Source organism: Equus asinus, chromosome 18 (assembly GCF_041296235.1).
Source record: "Equus asinus isolate D_3611 breed Donkey chromosome 18, EquAss-T2T_v2, whole genome shotgun sequence".
In the NCBI taxonomy this organism is placed as follows: Eukaryota; Metazoa; Chordata; class Mammalia; order Perissodactyla; family Equidae; genus Equus; species Equus asinus.
This window is the reverse complement of record NC_091807.1, coordinates 1,165,042-1,182,461: the sequence shown is the minus strand read 5'-3', so window position 1 is coordinate 1,182,461 and position 17,420 is coordinate 1,165,042. Positions and strand designations below refer to the sequence as shown.

At 36.3% G+C, this 17,420-nt stretch overlaps 1 protein-coding gene across 3 annotated transcripts in view; it reads left to right on the top strand.

The window, feature by feature from the left end:
* EPHA3 (EPH receptor A3) overlaps positions 1–17,420 on the top strand; it is a 362,266-nt gene that overhangs the window by 93,898 nt on the left and 250,948 nt on the right. For all 3 annotated transcript variants that reach the window (XM_044750141.2, XM_044750142.2, XM_070488669.1), the window contains exon 3: positions 7,559–8,219. In XM_044750141.2, the coding sequence (XP_044606076.2) occupies positions 7,559–8,219 (661 nt within the window). The remainder of the gene's footprint in view (positions 1–7,558; positions 8,220–17,420) is intronic.

Sequence of the window (17,420 nt, the reverse complement as noted above, 5' to 3'; positions counted from 1 at the left end):
CCCAGGCCTTTCTGTTCTAAGCAGCTGCCCACACTCCCACTGCTTAGCACCCCTTGTCCTGCCACACCAAAACCCAATTCCTTAAACAGGTTGGTCCTCACACAACTTCCTGTTTGCTCACACTTTTCCTCCCTCTGCCTGCCCCCATATTCCCACCTGTAAAAGTTCGAGCCATTCTAACCTTCCTTTTCTTCTTCCTTTATGCTGTTCCAGAACTTTCCTTCTGGTGGTAATACTTCCTTTCTCCACAGCTTCTTGCAGGACCACAAATAGAGAACATGTCATCATCTGCCTGTGGGATTCTCATGCCGCTCCCTCCAGCATCAACTTCTGATAACAAAAATGGCATTCTACTTACCTTTTTACTATCTACACTTTCTATTCTAACATAGGCTTTACACATAGAAACATTTAATAAATGCATGTCAAATTGAACAAAACTGCTATTATGGAAGCATCTTAAAAAATCACACATCACCAAAGAAAATCACAGGAGGGAACTAGCAAACTATAAAAACAGTGCATGCCTAAAGCCAGTTGTCTTGCATTCATCCCAGTGATAAAGATGACTTTCCCACAGACTTTGTTTACATCTTTCTGTAACACACAGGTTTTATATTTACCACCAGATGCAAAATAGAAGAAACTCTGATTAGATTTACTTTGTTTGTTCTAATAATATCACGCAAACTTTGGTGGCTGGTAGTAGCTGACATTATCCAGGTGAGCTTCTGCATGAGGCGTGTCTGGGCCTTGGCAAATCTGGATTCAAACCCAGATGGCATGTGAGCTTAGCAAAAGGTCCTTCTGCAGAGACAGGGGCAGGGCTTTCCAGAACTTCAGACATGGTTTCTAAGGAGATTCAGAAGTCTTGGAAGCTGATTTTGGAGTATGCTGTCAGGTCAAGTTGACATCAGAAATTAATAATTCAGAAGGCCAAGGGACATATAGCATTGGTTCCCAACTGTAGGCAATTTGGAAACAATAATTAGTTTAGATAGGCACCCATGAAACAGTATTATAAAAAAGCTCTCTGGCTAAGGTTTAGCCAGAAATGAGAACCATTGATGTAAGAGAATTAGACAGACAGTGGTCAGAAATAAGGTGCGAAGGTGTGCACAGCCCTGAGGTCTCCCTAAAATCCCACTGAATCCTGACTGGGAGGAGAGGACGTACGAATGAAGCCCTGCAATGGCGAAGCCAAGGGTGCTCTGGTTCCCGTCCAGGTTGAAAGAAACCGAGAAGGACTGAGAATGAAGGTGGGAGCATTGGTGAGCGCGAGGTGCTGGAGAGAGACAGAGAATCTAAGGCACACCCTGCAGGGCTCCCAAGGATCCCCATGCCCTCAAGCTTTCGGAAGACAACGCCTGTAACAGGCTGCATCTTGTACTTGCAGACGGTATCATGGCTTGGCCAATATGCCTGAGAATTCTAAACAGCGATCTTACGTCCTCCAGGTCTAAACTCTTCCTCTCACTCGAAATCCTTTGTTGTCTTTTCTCATTCATAATCTCTGGTCCTCTAACCAGGAAACTTCTAGAAGAAAACATAGGCAGTACACTCTTCAACATCAGTCTTAGCAGCATATTTTCAAGTACTATGTCTGACTGGGCAAGGGAAACAATACAAAAAATGAACAAATGGGACTACATCAAACTAAAAAGCTTCTGCACAGCAAAGGAAACCATCAACAAAACGAAAAGACAACCTAACAATTGGGAGAAGATATTTGCAAACCATATATCAGATAAGGGGTTAATATCCAAAACACATAAAGAACTCATACAGCTCAACAACAAAAAAATTAACAATGCAATTAAAAAATTAGCAAAAGATCTGAGCAGACATTTTTCCAAAGAAGATATACAGGTGGACAACAGGCACATGAAAAGATGTTCAACATCATTAGCTATCAGGTAAATGCAAATAAAAGCTACAATGAGACATCATCTCACTCCTGTCAGAATGGCTATAATTAACAGGATAGGAAACAAGTGTTGGAGAGGATGTGAAGAGAAGGGAACCCTCATAAACTGCTGGTGGGAGTGCAAACTGGTGCAGCCACTGTGGAAAACAGTATGGAGATTCCTCAGAAAATTAAGAATAGATCTACCATATGATCCAGCTATCCCACAGCTGGGTATTTATGAAAAGAACATGAAAACACAAATGCATGAAGATACATGCTCCCCTGTGTTCATTGCAGCATTATTCACAATAACCAAGACTTTGAAGCAACCTAGGTGCCCATCAAGAGACTAATGGATAAAAAAGATGTGCTATATTTGCACAATGGAATACTACTCAGCCCTAAGAAATGATAAAATCTGGCCATTTGTGACAACATGGATGGACCTTGAGGGCAATACACTAAGCAAAATAAGTCAGAGGGACAAAGTCAAATACCATATGATCTCACTCATAAGTAGAAGATAAACAAGGACAAACAAACACGTAGAAACAGACTGGATTGGTGGTTACCAGAGGGGAAGTGGAAGGGAGGAGGGTGAAAGGGGTATTTAGGCACGTGTGTGTAGTGATGGATTATAATTAGTCTTTGGGTAGTGAACATGATGTAGTCTACACAGAAATCAAAATATAATGATACACACCCAAAATTTATATAATGTTATAAACCAATGTTGCCACAATAAAAATAAATTTAAAAAAAATCTCTGGTCCTTTAAATCCTTTCCTGGTTTTCCAGCTCTTAGTATATTTTACCCAAAATGAGATGTTGTCCTCCCTATATTTAATAAGGCAGTTTTAATACCATTATCAAATTTCTGCTGGACATATAGGGGTTAAAAGTGGGGGGGAGGGTAGTGGATGGCATTCATTAAGATTACTGGCCATACCATCCCAGGCATGCCCCTCTGGGTATTTCTATCCTTAGACCCTGGACCCCATCTTGTTGCTGATGCTGGATTTCCAACATAAAATCCCCATCTTCTCTCTCCTGGATCCCTGGTTGCAATTGTAATTCTCTTACTTGACCAAAAATCAGCAGCAACAGTAACAAAGACCCAAAAATCAAACAATCTTATTCCTCATTTTTCTCACCTTTTTCATTTTACTCTACCATTTTATATAATATTATTAGAAATATACATCTGTGTGTGTGTACTTTTGGGAGTAGAATGAGCTAAGAAAAACTACGTATGGATGGAAAATACTGATTTTTGTAGATATATCTGTGCCTGATGCTTGATATTAACATCCTTACTGTAAGCAACATACATCTGCATGCTTAACATGCAGATATGAGATAAATGTTCAAATATTTCTAGGGTGAACTTTGAGATGACTATGGGTGTGTACAAAGGGAAAGAAACATGGGAGTAAGAAATATGAGTGAAGAAAGAATAACACGAACTAACTTAACATCACTTAAAATTATTGAGGGCAAGATTAATCATCATTAGCATTTTGTAAAGTGCAGAACCATATGTTTCTTATTAACCATTGAAGTGTAACTGTAACATTGTAAAAATAAGAATACTGGCGATCATTTTCTTTTAATTGTCATCTTCAAATTTCCAAAAAACTGGTTTTAAGTCTTGTAAGGTAAATCGTGAAGTTATTTTTTCTTACTTTCTTAATATTTCCCACATCATGTTAATCTATGCACTGAATGTATTGCAGATTCTCCATTTCTTAAAGAAAATACTACCTATTAGGAAGTACCTAAAAATATATCTCAGAGAGTAACTAAAATCAATAATGAGTATAAATCCTTAATTACTATAATTGAAGCTCGTGCAAATGATAGCTATTAAGTGCTGATTAGTTATTAAAAATATATGTTTCCCACCAAAATACATGTTTGTCTCAGTGACAAGGAACTCTGCTGTCTAGAAAACATAAATTAAGAGTGTCTTTCACACCCCACACTCTCTCTTGACGATGAGGAGCTCCACTGTGGTTTTGCTGCTGGGAATAGATTTCAGAATGACCCTTCTAGGCAGAGGAAGTCTGGGCACATGGCTTTCTTATAGTTATAGCAACCTGGAAAAAGAAGAAAAAACAAGCAACTCAGCTCTGGCCTCTGTGGTCTAATAATTAAAGCTCAGAGTAAGAATCTGGAATCTAAATACCAGAATTGTTGGTTTTAAATTTGAGCTGTAGGAAGAATTTGAGCTCTTCCTAGTTCTGTGTCCTTTTCTGCAGAAGACAACTTTACAGCTGGGCACCCTTGCAGAGAATTTTTTTAAGGATGAGGAAAATGAAGAGAAAGATGATTTGAACCACTCAATTCTATATGTCACTAATTTTATACGTCATCCATTTTTTCTCCAGGTCCACTTTGGGACAATTACTATAACAATATAATATCTCCAATAATTTATGAAGGTTACACATTAGTTCTTGGAGTAGGAAGAGGGGGTAAATATGGACATTCTTTAAATTTGTAAAGTGTAGATTTTACAACATCTTTCATTAATGGTTTCCGTTGTTACTGCTGCTATTGAGAAAATGTTCATGTAGAGATTTTATTTCTACTATCTTTAGTCTTTAGCAAATTCTAGAATTAGAGACTTGCTTTTCTTTCATGTGGTCTGAGATGGCAATCCACCATCACTTACAGGCAATTTGGTCTTCATTACAAATTAATGAAGTGATAATTGCTCTCTGCAACCTTTTATGTGCAAAGCATCTGATGCTGTTTGCGTTATCTTCTTGCAATTTATACCTCTGCATTCAAGGACACGTGATAGCTTGCCAAATTAACACTGAGAGGAAAAGTGTTAAACTACAGTGATATCTCCATAATTAAAATAATATTTTGCATCAAATTATGAAAATCTCTACATAGTCTCTTCTCTGATGTCTAGTGAACGCTGTTCATAGCAGGAGAAATTTGCAACCGATTCAGCCATCAAAGCACAAACTCATATCTATTCTGATAAGGAAATCTTGACCTAAAAGTTTTTAAGTCAGTTGGTGTATTTTTAAGTAATGATGTTCATGATCTAACTTTCTGTAACATGTTCACAGAAGACATCTGTTCTTTGGAGGTTTGTTAGCTCTGTACTTTACAAAGCCCTTGTAGGACCGATGTCAGGATAATGGAGAAGATTCCACATAACACTGACTTTTCAACATCAGAGTTTTTCTGAGCTCCAACTGTTCGCTCTTCTTTTATTTCTCTGATTTTAAACTAATACATTAATTTTGCTTTGAGTGTGACTGTACTATTATAGGCACCTCGGTGTAAAGACTTGAGACCTGAGCTCTCAGGGGCACTTTTCTTCCTAAAAACTCTCTGCAGAATACAGTCACGGCACGGATGTTTGAAATGATGTACAGGTGATCATTAAAGTATGGTGTGAATATTTTCTATTCTTACATTTAGATGGAAATATATCTTGTATATTATGTTTAGAGTTTTCTAGACCAGTTCAAATTTGTTCCTTTGTTGGACCTTGGATGTGACCAATGAAGTCAAGCCAATTTTGTCTCCAGAAAATGAGTGCCTGTCTTATATTCCAGACCCTAAATGATCTAAGATTATTAAAATAAGTACTTTTCATTTGTTTCTGCTTTGTTTTTAGGTTGGTAAGAGAGCCATGGAGAATAGAAGTTTTTAGACTGTGTTTCTCACACCCATTGGGGTCCACACATTTGATAATTCAAACATCCTAAAGTAAATAATTTATTTTTTCCAATGAATTCAAAGTCCAAATAAATGTCGTATTTCTTTGCTTGTGGTTACCACCAATTTAACAAATTAATATTTTATTTCATTCTGTCAGTAGAATTTGGGGATTGGAATTCCTATGTGCTTTCAATAAATATAAATAGAAAAAATGTCAATACAGTTTAAATGCCCTTAATTTAACTAAAAATATCTAAAACTTGCCATTCATGATGAAAATAATTAACTCTCTTAATGGAGAAAAATTTAGGAACACATTTGTAATGGGCTCCACATGATTTTATTTATGTATTTACAAAATTAAAATGCATTCTCTAATAAGAACTTTATATTTCTTCACCCCCTGAATGATTCCTACACATATTATAAGACAAAAAGCATTTTTGTGCATCTCCCAAAGGTGAAGCTTTGTGCTGCATACCATGGAGGATATGAAGAGGGCTAAAATTTAGCAAACGTGTGTGTACCAAAACTAAATTAATCCTAGCATGGATCATGAATTAAGTTTGTAAATGAATAAGGCATTTAATTAGAGTTGAATAATAGAGAAAGTTTCTTAAGAATGACAGGGTAGTGGAAGGCATCAAGAAGAAATGAGACAGTCCAGGTGAGGTGGTACCACAAACAAAGGAAGATCCCACATAACTTGCAAAAACAGTGGAAGAGTTCACAGTGACAAGAGCACAGTGTGTGCTGAGTAAGACATATCAGTCACTAGTCTCAATTCATACTTTCAGAAAAATATAAATTTAAATTGGGACCAGTTTTTGGGAAAACACAAAAACTAAAGAGTTTGCAAGCTATTGCGTAGGTTCTGGGGAGCCATAGAAGACTCTGAATTCCAGAATGACATGGCAAAAGGTGTATTTTCATGGCAGCAGCAGGCAAAATTTGGCATGGTGAAAATAAAATATAGACATGAGGATAATAGTTAAAACAGGTAGTATAGTAGTTATAGAATCATAAGTAACACAAACTGTCTGATGCTAACTTAAAAGCTTCTCTATGTCTGGCCTAAGGATCACAGGAAGCAATCCTTACTGTTCTAAAAAATCTTAAAGCTTTTTAAGTGTTTTTACAGTGAGAAAAGTTGTATTAGGATAATCCTAACTGCTATAATAATAGCAGCAACCTACATATCCATTTATTTCTTGCTTGCATAAAATTTAATGTGGGTAAAAGATATTAAGAATTGAAATGCTTACTACACGTATGTCTTCAGTTCTCCATGCATAACTATTAAAGTTTTATTTTGAGGGGGAAGGGAGCCATGTTTATATTTTTACTTCAAATTTGCTTTCATAGTTCCTCAACACATATTCCTTGAAATGACTAAGTACCTTAAAAAATGTCACGCATGAAGATCCATGGTAATGATGTCATTTAGATTTACTTTGTTTTGCCACATATTGACTTTACCAAAATTTGGCCCAAATTGGGAAAAGTTTAATAAAGATTCATTTTAGGCAGTGGTATTTTGCATTCTTTTAAAAATAACAAGCAAAAAACAATTCAAAAATATACAAGAAAACCATTTCATTATGTTATTGGAGATGACCGATTTGGAGTTTTGATCCTGGAATATTAGGCTAAGTATAATCAATTACTAAGCAACTTTTTCTTGAATATTCCATAAACTGCAATCCAATTCAAATGTGTTCATCAAAATTATAAATTACTTTGTGTCAATGAACTCAGAGAACCTTGAAAATAAGAAAAACTACAAACAAGAATGTTTTGGAATTTCTCCACATCATGATCTTTAATGAATAACACTGAAGTTTCTGCTTGTTTACTTCGTATTTCCTGTGATGCTACTGACACGTTCACCTTGTATTCATTATGTTTGCCTCATTAATTCTGAGTCTCCTTTTTTTTTTTCCTCCTTTGATTCTTCAGTGGGAAGAGATCAGTGGTGTTGATGAACATTACACACCCATCAGGACTTACCAGGTGTGCAATGTCATGGATCACAGTCAAAATAATTGGCTGAGGACAAACTGGGTCTCCAGGAACTCGGCTCAGAAGATCTACGTGGAGCTCAAGTTCACTCTGAGGGACTGCAATAGCATTCCACTGGTTTCGGGAACTTGCAAGGAGACTTTCAACCTGTATTACATGGAGTCAGATGATGATCATGGGGTCAAATTCCGAGAGCATCAGTTTACAAAGATAGACACCATTGCAGCTGATGAAAGTTTCACTCAAATGGATCTCGGGGACAGAATTCTTAAACTCAACACTGAGGTTAGAGAAGTAGGTCCTGTCAACAAAAAGGGATTTTATTTGGCTTTTCAAGATGTTGGTGCTTGTGTTGCCTTGGTGTCTGTGAGGGTATACTTCAAAAAGTGCCCATTTACGGTGAAGAATCTAGCTATGTTTCCAGACACAGTACCCATGGATTCCCAATCCCTGGTGGAAGTCAGAGGTTCTTGTGTTAACAATTCTAAGGAGGAAGATGCTCCCAGGATGTACTGCAGCACAGAAGGAGAATGGCTTGTACCCATCGGCAAGTGCTCTTGCAATGCTGGCTACGAAGAAGGAGGTTTGATGTGCCGAGGTAAGAGTCTTCTCTATTTTCCTTTGAGTGGTATTTCTCACCTGGGAGTTTATCACAGAGTAATTGAAAGAGATGAACCCAGCCTGAACTTACTTGGTAGCAAAACATGTCTCAAACTGAAAAAAGTCTATTTATAGACTAAGTTTATCCCACTTGGTGTGTTGGTTCATAATTTGTTGTAGAAATATTAACATGTTTGATTATGTGGTACTGGTTTACACCCCACTAGAAGTGTTATATATGCTACTTTTAAGTTTTCTTTGCTATTTAATGACTACAATAATGTAACTCCAGACCAACTGAAAGAAAAAAATCTTTCTCTCTTTTATGCAGAGGGAAGAAACATCACTGGCACTCGGCTAACATAATTCTAACAGTTAGATACTGCACAAACTGTTTATGCCAGTGCTCATTGATGTAGTAAAATGTACCTCATTGCGATAAAATAGCCTTTGCTTCAGTGACATCTGTGCATCAAATATGTGTTTACTTAAAGGCATTGGTGCTTTACCAAAGATTATTTTGTGTAAAAATCCAGGGTTGGTGCTTCAGTGTTTGATGTATAGAGGAATCATATTTTTTTTTGCTTTTTTTGCTCCATGATTTGGCCCTTTTGGCTGCTCAGAATATCTGTGCTACACCTTATATTGGAATGCATATTTGATCCTTAATGTAATGTCACAGAAATTGAACTCTGTCAAATTGATTTTTATTAAAAAAATCTCTTTGCACTTGGAGAAAAATCAATTAAAAGTTCATCTTTTTCCATATAAAATTATGATATATCAGATGAAAATTCCCACTTAATCTTAAAACTTGTTAATTAGCATATCCAAGGTTTTATGCTTAAGAACACACTGAAATTATGATTAAAAATTTAAATGTATAAATACATCAAGAACTTAAGCAGCTGGTAATTGGAGTCTAGTCTGTTTTAATACTTTGCTTGCTGTTACTTTCTGCCAAAGGAAATGAGTTTGGCATTCCACTCATGTCTGTTCAGTAAGTCTCAAGTCCATGCAGAAGAAATGAATATACTTTATACATAAATTAATCTTTCTAACAATCTGAACAGAACATAGCATTTTGCTTTTGACCATAAACATAGTTTGTAAGAAAATTATTTTTTAATGAAAGCAAATGGTACACTCTAGCCTCATACTTCTCCATGTTATTTAGATTCTCGTGAAGCACCATAAGAATATTGTTACTAAATATGGTTTTGAAAGTTCTAAAATTGAAACAACATCCTAGCTGGTAGTTGCTTATAGACATGAATGGAAAGAAGTTTTAATGATTTTAAGTTCACTTAGAGTTGTATTTCATTATGAAGGTATAGTTTGTGATATATGGTATTTATTTTGGAGATATTTTAGAGATTTATTTTAAAGAAAATAATGAAAGCTTAGCTCAGGAGGATTTAAAAATTTTCTATTCCCTCCAATTTGATCCCCATTGATGCTGTCTCTGATACTCACAACAGGAGAGGAATATGTATGTCTCCATGTCAGTACTATGTATCAACTTATGCAGAGCTATTTCTTATAAAATATTGCACTGAGCAAGAAACCTAACCATTAGATGTTTGGATCTTAAATAATTTTTATGTAGTGCTTTATACTCCATTCAAAGTTATAAGAAGTATAAAAATAAGTATCAATTAGGTAAATAGAATCACATAAATGTGTTAATAGAAATAAAGCATCCAAATAATTAGCCTATATTGCATGCTGTCTTGAGGACAAAATTTAGTAGTTGAATAGAAAAAAGTCACATTAATTGTATTTGGGAAGCTCACAATGAATTCAGAATTGCTACTGTTTTGTAACCTCATTTTAATTTACTGACCCACTTTTTTTAAGTAACTACTACACTGTTCAATGCTACTCTATGTGAAGATTACTCTTAGAGATAACATTCATGTCAAAGTTTTACATCCATTAATCTAGTAGTCTATTATGTTAAAGGACATCAGTAGCCCGTCCTTGAAATAGTAACGCTGTGTCATCACAGACATTCACTCTCAGAATTTCAAAATACTAGTTTCAGAATAAAAGATACATATGCATAAATAGCAAATTATTCTGAGAAAAAGACTTTGAAGATATAAACCAATAAAAATAATCATACTAGAATCAGAGATGGTACAGTAAATGGGATATGATTGGAAGAAAAAAAGAAGGATGACTTTTTTAGGAATGTAATTTAAAGGTGGAGCATGTCCTTATGGTTATATCTTGACATTTGTTGACGTTGCCCAGTGAGTTTTGGCTTCTTTTCAAAATCAAAAGATCTTCGTGTCTTCAGGTTATTAGACAATGTGTCAAGGTATTCTACTTTGTTCTGATTTACATAAGTATCAAGTCTAAACCAATTTTACTTTATCAAATATTTGTTTTAATATGTCTCTTTGGGTATCACTCTACTACGTTTTAAAAATCCAGTACTCAACCAGTTAGCTCTATAGGCTAGTGTCTGTGCTAGTGTTGGCCAGCATGGTCTGAGGCTCTTAATTTTGTTGTTGTTGTCAGTGGTAGTACTGGTGTTTGTTGTGGTTGTTATAGTTTCCTTTTTTAAGGTTTAATTTGTGGGTTGTTTTTTTAATAAGCTTTAGACTGGTTGGAATAGCTTGCTATGACCCTCACAAAGCAATGTTCTGGCAGAGTGCTTCCGTTCAGGCACACAGAGGAATGGGAATACTTAGAAAAAGTACAGATGAAAAGATGGCTGAACAAATGTCATGTATTCTGTGAGGTTAGTTTTTTCTTTGTTTTTTACAAAACATATTGTGTCTCTCTTTTTTCAAAGGATGGAACAGTACCTTGACATGTCTGCCACTTGGAGTACACATGCAGCCAGATTTTAAACACCTCAGGGTAATTTCTTAACACAATGATCAGCAAGCATAGGCTTTCAGTTGCTTAATGTGGAGAAAAACAAGACTCATCCACTTTATTTCAACAAATATCTATGAGCACCTACTTCATTTTATTACTGTATGAGAATTCAAAGATTGTTAATACTCTTTACCTACTAGATGTCAGGCACTGCACTTTTTTGCTAAGTAGTTCCCATGAGCTGTTTCATTAATTCCTCAAAATAACCTATAGATACATATTATTATTATCTCCATTTTAAAAATTAGAACAAAGCTTTGATAGGTTACATATCTTACCTTAAATTCTTTAGTGAGTAAGCATTGGACTTGAGATGTGAAAGCAGGCAGACTGATTCAAAGGCTGCAGTCTGACCTTCAGTCCACAGTGCTTCCCTATGATTCAGTCCAATGGTGGCAGAGATCAGGGCATCCCACACAGACACAAATTCTGCTGGAGGTGGAGGATTTCTTAGTATTTAGTATTTTTAGAGTATATTAAAGGATAAGTAGGACCACAGAGAATTACCACAGTGTAACCAAGAATCTGTTAATATAAGGTTTATCTATTTCAGTTTATTTCCCAGATCTTTCTGTTTCTAGATTTAAAAAAAAATACTGGCCAAAATATCATATTTTGGAAGACTAAGCTTAGCTTGGATGATATCCAATAAAATATGGATATGTGGATTGTCAAGCATCTTAGATATGGGAAAAAGTCTACCAAATTTAATTCAGTTAGTATTTCTGACCATCTATTAGTACAAAGTAATAATGTGTCAGACACAGGGAAAACATAGATGAGTAAGTCATTGTATCTACTCTCCAGGAGTTCACAATCTAGCATGAAATATAGATACATAAGTGAATAATTTTAATACAACAAAGACCAATGAATCTTTTACCAGGGGTACAAGCTTCCTTGGCAATGTAGAGGAAGAAGAGATTAATTTTGAGTATTTCAAAATTAATGATGGAAATGGTTCGTTAATAAAGAAAAGCTTCTGTGCTGAGAGTTTCGAACTCATCACTATTGTGCTTAGAAACTTTTGGGCTGGGGAGAAAGGACTAACTCCTTATATAGCTTACACATTCCAGGAGGCGAGGTTTATAATTTGTTTATTGAATCATTATCTCAAAATCTCAGAACGTGTAGAAGTCCCATTAAAGTTTTGTGTTCTGAGTTTGCTCCACAGGGAGACCTTATAAAGAATCTAAATTTCATAACGAGGGTATTTTCTGACTTTAGTAATGAGATATTCTGAATTATCTATTCCACTCTAGACAGATATTTGGGGCAAAGTTTAGGAAACTAAATGATGAAAATGAGACAATATCCTTTTTATAGGAAAAATATATTGATAAAAATATTTTGTATTAAAAAATGTTATCCATAAATTTCAGAACTATAAATAAAACCAGTTATCTTTATCCAGAGCCAGAATTCTAACCATGGCATTATACTTCTTATGTATATAATCCAAACTTTCACAACAGTCTACTTTTTCTGAACTGAGACAAAGTCATGGAAAATGCCCTTGGATTATTTATTCAATTATTCAACACTTACTGAGGCTCTAATATGTGCCAAGTCCTGCACTGAACACTAAGAAGAGGAAGATGCACATTGTTACTGATAAATTATCTTGGTTCATAGTTCAAAATGTTGTGTGTACACAGCAAGGGAGACCCAGTGGGACTGTGTGAGAGGGCAGTGACAATTTGGAGCCCCAGAATGACTGCTCCTTGGTCCAGGGGGAAAATCCATGGTCCCACAACAGCCACAGGGAAAGCTTCTGCTCAGCATTAGTGGAGAGGCCCCACCTGGCAATCACAAGGCTCTGAGGCACTGGAACAGAAGTGGCACAGCTGGGTGAGCTAACCACAGACTGCAGTCGATACCCATAGCTGTGCTGCAGCCCATAGTGGACAAGTGAGATCCTGTGGGACCTGATGGTGGCAGAGCTGCGAGTCTAGGTGAACCTGCTCCCAGCCACTGTGAAAGCCCATAACACCACTGCAGACACTAAGGAGGGAGCACGTCTAGGCAGACTATGAGAGTAGGCACTAGCAACCCGAGGCCTCCTTGCAATTGTCCCCACAGCTGACAGGAGACCCCACAGGGCCACTGTGTCCATGAGGAGGGGCCCAGGCTTGGTCAGGAACAGCTGACAGAGATCCTGGTTGGTGCAGATTACACAGCGACTGCCCCCTCCCCCACCAGTAGAAGCAAGTGGAAGCAGTAACCAAACTCTATCTCTATGCAGAGGCATAGCACACCATCAAGCAGTATGAAAAAATACATTAAATCTGCAGAACAGAAGGAAAATGACAAGTACTCAGAAAACAATCCCTAAGACAGTGAAATCTATAACCTAAAGGACATGAATTCAAAATAGCCATCATTAAAAAACTCAATGAGTTCAGAGAGAATACAGATAGACAACTCAATGAGTTCTGCAGCAATGTCACAAAAGAGCTTGATACTATAAAAAAGAACCAATCAGAAATATTGCAAATGAAGAACACAATGGAGGAGATTAAGAAAAATCTGGACTCTCTGAACAGTAAGGTCGATAATACAGAAGACAAAATTAGCAATATGGAAGATAGGAATATAGAAATGCTTCAGATAGAGGAGGAGAGAGAATTAAAACTAAAAAGAAATGAAGAAACTCTCTGAGAAGTATCTGACTCAATTAGGAAATGCAACATAAGGATTATAGGTATCCCAGAGGGAGAAGAGAAGGAGAAGCCGGGCAGAAAGCCTGTTCAAAGAAATAATGGCTGAGAACTTCCAAACCTGGAGACAGATGGGACTCCAGGTGACAGAAGCTAATAGAGCTCCAAACTTTATCAATGTAAGAAGACCAACCTGAAGGCATATAGTAGTGAAGCTTGCAAAAGTCAATGACAAAGAGAAAATACTAAGGGCAGCAGGGCAGAAGAAAATAACCTACATAGGAACCCCCATCAAGCTGTCAGGAGATTTCTTAGTAGATATCTTACAGGCTAGGAGAGAGTGGAATGATATATTCAAAACTCTGAAGGACAAAAACTTGCAGCCAAGAATACTCTATCCAGCAAAAATATCCTTCAAATATGATGGAGAAATAAAAACTTTCCCAGATAAACAAAAGTTAAGGGAGTTTTTCGCCACAAGACCGCCCCCCCCCACAAGAAATGCTCAGGAAGACCCTCATACCTGAAAAAAATAAAGAAAAGGAAAGGGGTTACAAAACCCAGAGCAAAGGAGATAAGTAGAAAGACAAAATCAGAAAGTTGAAGCTCTCTATCAGAACAGGTTAGCAAAGGCTAAGTATAACATTAAAGATAAAAGGAAGGGAAACACCAAGAATAAACATAATCTTGTCATTTTAACCACAAACTCACAACACAAGAAGGAAGAAAAAGATCTGACAATAACAACCTCGAAGGGGAAGAGGAAAGGGATGGAATGGCTTAATCTAAGGAAATAAGAGGATACCAGAAAATGGACTATCTCATCTATGAGATGTTTTATACAAACTACATGGTAACCACTAAACCAATAACAAGAATAAAGACAAAAATTACAAATAAGAAGAAAGCCAATATAGAAAACTACCTACCTGAATTGGTAGTCCAAAAATCATGGGATGAGAAACAAAGGAAACTCAGGAGAACCGGAAAACAGGTGATAAAATGGCAGCATTAGGCCCCCACATTTCAATAATCACTCTAAATGTGAATGGATTGAACTCTCCAATCAAAAGACACAGAGGGGCAGGATGGATTAAAGAACAAGACCCAACAATATGCTGCCTCCAGGAAACACACCTCAGCCCCAAAGACAAACACAGACTCAGAGTGAAGATGATACTCCAAGCTAATAATGAACATAAGAAAGCAGTTGTTACCATACTTATATTAGACAAAGGAGACTTCAAAGCAAAACAGATAAAGAGAGACAAAGAAGGGCAGTTTATAATGATAAAAAGGACACTCCACCAAGAAGACATAACACTTATAAATATATATGCACCCAACACAGGAGCACCAAAGTACATAAAGCAACCATTAAAAAAATTGAAAGGAGATATCAACAATAATACAATAATCATAGGCAACCTCAACACCCAACTAACACGAATGGATAGATCATCCAGACAGAAAGTCAATAAGGGAATTGTAGAAGTAAATGAAAAACTAGACCGGATGGACTTAATAGATATATATAGAACACTCCATTAAAAACAGCAGGTTACACGTTCTTCTCAAGTATGCATGCAACATTCTCAAAGATAGACCACATGTTGGGAAAAAAGCAAGCCTCAACAAATTCAAGAGGGTTGAAATAATATCAAGCATCTTTTCTGACCATAATGCTATGAAACTAGAAATCAACTACAAGAATAAAGCTGGGAAAGGGGCAAAAATGTGTAGATTAAACAACATCCTACTGAGCAACCAACGGATCATTGAAGAAACTAAAGAAGAAATCAAATATTATCTGGAGACAAATTAAAATGAAAACATGCCATACCAACTCATTTGGGATGCAGCAAAAGCAGCCCCAAGAGGGAAATTCATTGCAATACAGGCTCACCTCAATAAACAAGAAAAATATCAGAAAAGCAATCTCAAATGACACCTAGCAGAATTAGAAAAAGAAGAATAAACAAAGCCCAAAGGCAGCAGAAGGAGGGAAATAATAAAAATTAGAGCAGAAATAAATCAAATTGACACAAAAAAGACAGTAGAAAGGGTCAATGAAACAAACAGTTGGTTCTTTGAGAAAATAAACAAAATTGACAAGCCCCTAGCCAGACTCACTAAGAAAAAAGAGAGAAGACTCAAATAAATAAAATCAGAAATGAAAGAGAATAAATCACAATGGGCATCACAGAAATACAAAAGATTTTAGGAATACTATGAAAAACTATATGCCAACAAATTGGGCCACCTAGAAGAAATGGATAAATTCTTAGACTCTTACAACCTCCCAAAACTGAATCAAGAAGAAACAGAGAATCTGAATAGACCAATCACAAGTAAAGAAATTGAAACAGTAATCAAAAACCTCCCCCAAAATAAAAGTCCAGGACCAGATGAGTTCTCTGGAGAATTCTACCAAACATTCAAAGAAGATTTACTACCTATCCTTCTCAAACTATTCCAGAAAATTAAGGAAGATGGAGCACTCCCTAAGACATTCTACGAAGCCAACACCACCCTGATCCCAAAAACAGACAAGGACAACACAAAGAATGAAAACTACAGGCCAATATCACTGATGAAGATGAATGCAAAAATCCTCAACAAAATTATGGCAAACCAAATACAACAATACATTAAAAAGATCATACACCATGATCAACTGGGATTTATATGAGGGGCACAGGGATGGTTCAACATCTGCAAGTCAATCAACGTGATATACCACATTAACAAATTGAGAAACAGAAACCACATGATCATCTCAATAGACGCAGAGAAAGCATTCAACAAGATCCACCATCCATTTATGATAAAAATTCTCACTAAAATGGGTATAGAAGGAAAGTACTTCAACATGGTAAAGTCCATATATGACAAACCCACAGCCAACATCATACTCAGTGGAAAAAACTGTAAGCCAACCTTCTGAGAACAGGAGCAAGACAAAGGTGACCACTCTTGCTACTGTTATTCAACGTAGTACTGGAGGTTTTGGCCAGAGCAATTAGGCAGTAAAAAGAAATAAAAGGAATCCAAATAGGCAATGAGGAAGCAAAACTCTTGCTATTTGCAGATGACATGATCTTATATATAGAAAACTCCAAAGAATCCATTGTAAAACTATTAGAAATAATCAACAATTACAGCTAAGTTGCAGGGTATAAAATCAACTTACGTAAATCAGTAGCATTTTTATACTCTAATAATGAACTAACAGAAAAAGAACTCAAGAACACAATCTCATTCACAATCACAACACAAAAATAAAATACCTTGGGGTAAATTTAGAAAGTGAAATACCTATACAATGAAAACTACAAGACTTTCCTGAAAGAAATTGATGATGACATAAAGAGATGGAAAGACATTCCATGCACATGGATTGGAAGAATAAACATAGTTAAAATGTCCATTCTGCCTAAAGCAATCTACAGATTCAATGCAACCCCAATCAGAATCCCAAAGACATTCTTTACAGAAATAGAATAAAGAAGCCTAAAATTCATATGGGGCCACAAAAGACCCAAAACTGCTAAAGCAATCCTGAGAAAAAAGAACAAAGCTGGAGGCATCACAATCCCTGAGTTCAAAACATACTACAAAGCTACAGTAATCACAACAGCATG